Source organism: Hippopotamus amphibius, chromosome 12 (assembly GCF_030028045.1).
Source record: "Hippopotamus amphibius kiboko isolate mHipAmp2 chromosome 12, mHipAmp2.hap2, whole genome shotgun sequence".
Classification (NCBI taxonomy): domain Eukaryota; kingdom Metazoa; phylum Chordata; class Mammalia; order Artiodactyla; family Hippopotamidae; genus Hippopotamus; species Hippopotamus amphibius.
The window spans coordinates 54,169,913-54,175,912 of record NC_080197.1 but is presented as its reverse complement, the minus strand read 5'-3'; the positions used below and the strand labels follow the sequence as shown (position 1 = coordinate 54,175,912).

The following is a 6,000-nucleotide window of genomic DNA, read 5'->3' as shown; positions in this document are numbered from 1 at the left end:
GACCCCAGTGGGAAAGAGGATGGGGAAGGTTGGGAGGCCTTCCTTTTGTTCTGAGTAGCCCGTTTTTCTACAGTGAGAATCCTACTTTACACTACTCCACACTGAGCCTCAGTCATGTTTAAGGTGCTGATGAGCCCCCAGACAGGGCATAGCTTCAGGGTCTCACATGTAATACCAACACCGGTGTAATGCCACTGTGTCACGAATGTTGATGCAAGGAGTTTCAGGACGTTTGAAAAACACTTGGAAGAGAAATGTTTCAAGAGGTAATATTTTGGCAATTTAATTTAAAAACAATTTTTTCTTAAGCTATTATTATGTGAAAACACTAATTATGATTCCAGGTATTACTTTTAATTTATTTTGAGGAAAAAAAGTCAATTATGAAATTGATTTCTATGTACTTTACCTTTGAAGTGTGATGATAAAACAATATACTAATTTAACATAGCAGAAAATATACCTCTGAATGGCCTTCCAAAGTCAGCTCAGAAGGCTGTGTACATTCATATGTACATTTATTCTAAGGATTCTGCTACTGTCCTGCTCAAAATATTTTGATATTGGCTCAAAGATAGTTATAAGCCATGTAAGAACTAAGTCTTATTTCTTTAGAATTGTGTTTCTTATGTGACCCAAACTCTGCTTAAGTATCCTTTTCATTCATCAACTTGGATCCTAAGGACTTTTTGTTGTTTCCAAATATTAAATTTCTTCTGAAAGGCCACTGTTTCCCATCACTGGCACTATTCAAAGGAACAGGCCATAGGTCACTCAGGCAGCTGGTAGGGAGGTCCCCAGGTGTCTGCACCAGTGGCTGTATCACTAGCACAGGTACATGGACGCCCAGGGAGACCACTCTAGAGGGCCCTAGAGGATGTGGCAGTTCTGGTGTGACTCCTTCTTTTGAAACTGGTCATTTCACTACTATAATCAGACAACAGGAAGTGGGATGAAACTTTAGGTATAACTCTTTTGGGAGGTATTACTTTTTAAAGTTTAATGGTTTTATTCACAGATCCCAAATCTAATTTTGCTCCTAGGTTTTTTGTTGTTGTTTTTGGCTGTGCCATGAGGCTCGTGGAATTTTAGTTTCCCGACCAGGGATCAAACCCGGGCCCTTGGCAGTGACAGCACAGAGTCCTAACCACTGGGCTGCCAGGGAATTCCCGCTCCTACTTTTTATAATAGGTATAATTCTCTATTACTTAAGGACAATTTGTTAAAATGAATATTAATCCCTATAAATGATCATTATAAATGAATCCTTATGTGCTACCTGTACAGGTGGATGAATAAAGATCCAAGGGTAGAAAGAGTATTAATATGAACGCCTTGGAGGCCAGTCCCATGCAGCCTGGTGTGAATTCTAGACTCTGTGTTGTCTGACCCGGTGAGCAGGTAAGTATTTAATCTCTCTGATCCTTAAGTGTGCCCATGTGTAAAATGAGAAGGCCAGACCAGACGACTCAGTTCTAGAATGCTCACCTAAGCCACCTCTCTGTCTGCCCAGCATGTGTCAGAAACACGGCCTTTGGAAAAGCTGACAAGAACAAAACCCCAGGCTGGACCATTCTATGGTTTCCTATCATCGGAACAGTAAGCGCCCCGTGTGAAACAGGTTCTGGACGTCTCCGATGATAGACTCTCCACATCCCTGGAACATCCACACCACTGTGGACAAACTTTAGAGGCGGGCAAACAAATCTCTGGTCTACCCAGGTCGCCCAGAACCATCTTCTTAAACCCTTCCCATGTTCCTAAACGCTGCCTTCCACCCCACTTCCCTCCCCAAGCACTCAGTCACACTCTGAAAGGGGGTGTGCCTGGCTGAATACAGTGTTTGATAAAGGGAGTGAGGCACTTGCTTCATTTGTTTCTTCCTCGAGGAAAAAAGGGAAACAACACAGTTGGCTAAAGCCCAGGACCCTCAGATAACACAAGGGTCCTGAGAGGCCATGGCTTTGCTTCTCAGCCACAACTGGGAATAACATCTGGAGCTCTGCTGAGGCAATCTCCCTGCTAACACCATGCAGATGCCTAATTAGACTTAGAGGACCGACCGTGAGATGAAGACCTAAGGTAACGCACAAACACCACAGTTATTCAACTTCCTCAAAAAATACCAAGCTGGAAAGCTACTCACAACGTTTGGTCTTCCAAAACTGTTGCCTCTTGTTTTGCTTCCATTCTGCCAGTCTGTGCAGTACCGGCTTTTACTTTCTCTGGGCCAGTTGTTTTACATTTTCACCCCTGCTTACAAAGGAACGTAAAGCTTGCCCTGAAACACCCAGAAAGAGTTCATTCTCTCTCTCTTCTTCTGTTATTTGCATTATCATGGTCAACAAATACTTTCACAAAAACATTCCAAGCCGCACAGAGCCCTCCTCCTTCTTAGACATTCTTTCCATTTCCTGAGGGGGGATGGGCACCGGGAGAGGGGAGGCGGGTGATCTGAACCAAACAAAGACTGTGTTTGTGGTTATCCTTAAGAGGTGAGGGACTGCTGCATGGTTGAGATGGCCAAATTAAAAGTACGGAGTCAAAACTGCTGTTTGCAGATCTTAAGACTGTGAGGCCGACACTCTGAATTTCACATCCCCCCAAAGTACCTCAAATAACAGGAATAAAAATGCCAAGAATGAAGTTAGTCTAGGCTAATCTTTCCAAAGTGTAAAGAAGTTATAATCCCACAGTTTAACACACTTCTCAGGGCTCTGTGTGTTCTCTTTCCAGTTCAGCCAAGCTCCTGGGGTCCAGTATGTAAAATATTTGAATTATATCTTTATCTTGTGCTGATGGAAAAATTTTTCCAAAAGACTGAAAAAGTGGCTCAATTCAAATGTACGAAACCATCTGAAACTTAAAAGATAGAAGTGAGGGCTACTATCCCCTCCAGTAGGTAAAGCTGTTTACATTCACAATACAAAGGATCAGACACCAGGATGGCCGGCTACGACGACGTAACAATGCATTCTGGGTTCCCTTGTGATACCTGGAGAAAAAAAAAGCCCCACTGGGTTGCACTGTATTTACACGTTTACTGGCTTCTTCCTGACTAGCACCACTCTTTCCCCGCAACTCCCAATAATTTTAAGCTACTTATTTTAAGCCACAGGAATATTCAATCTAAGAAAAGTATCTTATCAGAGTAATATAATTTCTTAAAGAAGAGAGCATATTTACACACATCTAACACATGAAAATACTCTATTTTATACTAAATTCCAGGTTCAAATGAACTACAATACAGCATTTTGCCTTGTCTGTAGTGTCAGGATTGTTCAAGTTGGGGGATACGGTGCGTTGCCCCCTACAGGGACCCACTGCCTCGTCAGACAAGTCCAAATCAGTCCCCATCTTGGGGAAGGTTCAGGAACGAGAGGTCTGGACTGAGCGTTTCCAGCTGATGGGGTTACACGTCCACTCCTTTGATGAGGGAGCCTTCTAAGACTATGGTGAAGTCCTGGATGCTCTGCAGGATGCGGATGAGGGAGTTGACGGTCATGCGGTCTCGCAGGAGGGCGCTCTCCTCGTACATCCGGGTGATGGCCGGACACTCAGCTAACAGCGGAATCCACTGTGGCAGCAGGCGGTCCCTGCAGACCCAAACAGAAACAGGTCTTGAGCTCTGCTGCCCTCGCTGCACAACAAGGCACACACCGGAGCTTTCGCAGGACGTGTGGGACTACATGGGGCAAAATCTAGCCAAAGCTCTGAGGTCGCCAGAGAGGAAATCAAACCAAGTAGCTGGATAACTACCGGTGAAAAAGACAAGGTGATGAGACAGTGCAAGCTAATGGGGAAACCCATCAGATTCTAAAAGAGGGTCTGCACAAGTTGGCTATAAGGACTCAGATGTATTAAAGAAGCTCGCTATTCTGATTCTACCACTTTTAAAAAAAGGCAGAATGCCATTTTGTCTTCTTTTTTACAGGGAAGTTGTTTACAGACATCTGTGACAAGGCATGCTGAAGTACACTGACCTTCTGGGAAGAAAGCCTCCATTAAATGTGCAGGGACTAGCATTTTCTTTTTAACTTACACACCATAACAAGGTAAGGAACAAAATCAAAGTAGAAAATCATTAAGTAGATTTTATAAACAAAACAGGGGTTGCATTGATCTAATAAATCAGAACAGTAAAGTGGTACAAGGAGATAAGGGTCATGCTCAAGAGGAACTTGAAAAGCACAGCTGAAACTGAGCAGCTTTTATTAGAAAGAAATCCAGATCTCAGCTCAGGAAGCCAGCTGTTCCAGGAGGACACGAGCTCAATCTCAACCTTTTCTTATTCAACTGACATTAGTTATCTGTCACTAAGTAGCTAAGACATCCTCACTGAGCACCTCTTACTACACCTTCATGACGAGATAGCTAGGCCATCTGCGCCTCTTGTTGGGGCTTCTAGTGGTTCAGAAGAAAACAAACATTGCACAGATAAAAAGTCTTCTAAAGATCTGTGTGGGGACTTCCCTGGTGGCCCAGTGCTTAAGAATCCACCTGTCATTGCAGGGGACATGGGTTCAATCCCCGGTCCGGGAAGATCCCACATGCTGTAGAGCAGCTAAGTCCGTGTGCCACAACTACTGAGCCTGTGTGCTGCAACTACTGAAGCCCATGTGCCTAGAGCCCGTGCTCTGTAATGAGAAGCGACTGCAATGAGAAGCCCATGAATCGCAACAAAGAGTAGCCCCTGCTTGCCGCAACTAGAGAAAGCCTGTGTGCAGCAACAAAGACTCAACACAGCCAATAAATAAATTAAAAAAAAAAAAAAAAAAAAAAGATCTGTGTGGTTCATTCCTCACAATTCTGAGAGCTGTTTTAAAATTAATGGATTGTACAGCTCCTATGTGTCATTTACAAAAAAAGGGAGGGGTAGAAAATTGTCTTAAAGAGGAGACATTCCATAATAAGAATTATTTAGATAGAAAGAATTCCACAATGTATTAAATTTAAAGCAACATGGTAGCGTATACACACTCTACAAGCTCTATACAGGAAATATGTATGTGTGAATGTGCTGGTGTGTCTAATTATCTACCAATCTACCCATTACTTATCCACCCACCTCTGGTGCAGTATTGTGCAACAGTTCAGAGCTTTGGGCTCTGGAGTGAGACTGGGTCTAAATTTTGGCTCTGCCTCTCTCTAGCTGTGTGACCCTGGGAAAGTTCGATAAATTATCCATGCATCTTCCACGTTCTATTTTCTCATCTATACAGTGGGAATATCGCTTGCTGCTTCATGCAGTGGTGGCGGTGAAGCGACAGGAAGGTGAAATGAGATAATGTACGTGAGCTACTTAGCATAGTGTCCAACACATAGCGAGCACCCAATAAACAGGAGTCTCAAAGAACCTGGAAGGAAAGACACCCACAGGAGAGTGCTGGAGGGGGCATGATCTGGTATAATCCTTTCTAAATTCTTGCTCAACGTATGACAGAGATAGGGAAAGTCAAGAACTGGCTTAATACCGTGTTCCGAGGCAAACTAAAATCTGGAATTTGCCATCCTTCCCAATGTTCCTGGGTGCAGTATTGATAGCATTTACATAGTGGCAGAATGTTTTGCAGGATGATTTCTGAATGAGGACATCATCTTCATTGTCTAGAATCTGGTCAGTTGTTTCAAAATAAGCAACTGCTCTCTCTGGGGAAGGAAGTCAGAATCATATCACAATACACATCAATACTTTATACACAAAAAGATGATTCGCTTAGTTTATTCTGGAAATACTAACGATGCTTTACATTATAGCCAGTCCCAAAGCCCAAGCCATCACTTTATCATTGGTTTCACAGTAAATTCTAGAGGCCTGTGTTTCACGGTAGAACAATATGCTGCCAGGAGTTTATTTTCTAATCTAGACTGCATTCCAGACAGTTGGAAAGTTTACTCTCTAGAATACCTTCAAGAAATTGCAATTGACAGCAAAGAAAAAAAAATAAACATGGGCTGTCTGCTAAGACTGGAGCCTTCTAAGAGTAAGTAGCAAAG

General features: G+C 43.1%; 1 protein-coding gene across 1 annotated transcript in view; it reads right to left on the bottom strand.

The window, feature by feature from the left end:
* Window positions 1–3,117: 3,117 nt before the first annotated feature.
* Window positions 3,118–6,000, bottom strand: part of DENND5B (DENN domain containing 5B) — a 97,425-nt gene continuing 94,542 nt past the window's right edge. Inside the window, exons 19-20 of the mRNA XM_057702125.1 lie at window positions 5,478–5,652; window positions 3,118–3,599 (exon numbers count right to left, since the gene is read on the bottom strand). Of these exons, the coding sequence (XP_057558108.1) occupies window positions 3,416–3,599; window positions 5,478–5,652 (359 nt within the window). The 3' untranslated portion in view covers window positions 3,118–3,415. The remainder of the gene's footprint in view (window positions 3,600–5,477; window positions 5,653–6,000) is intronic.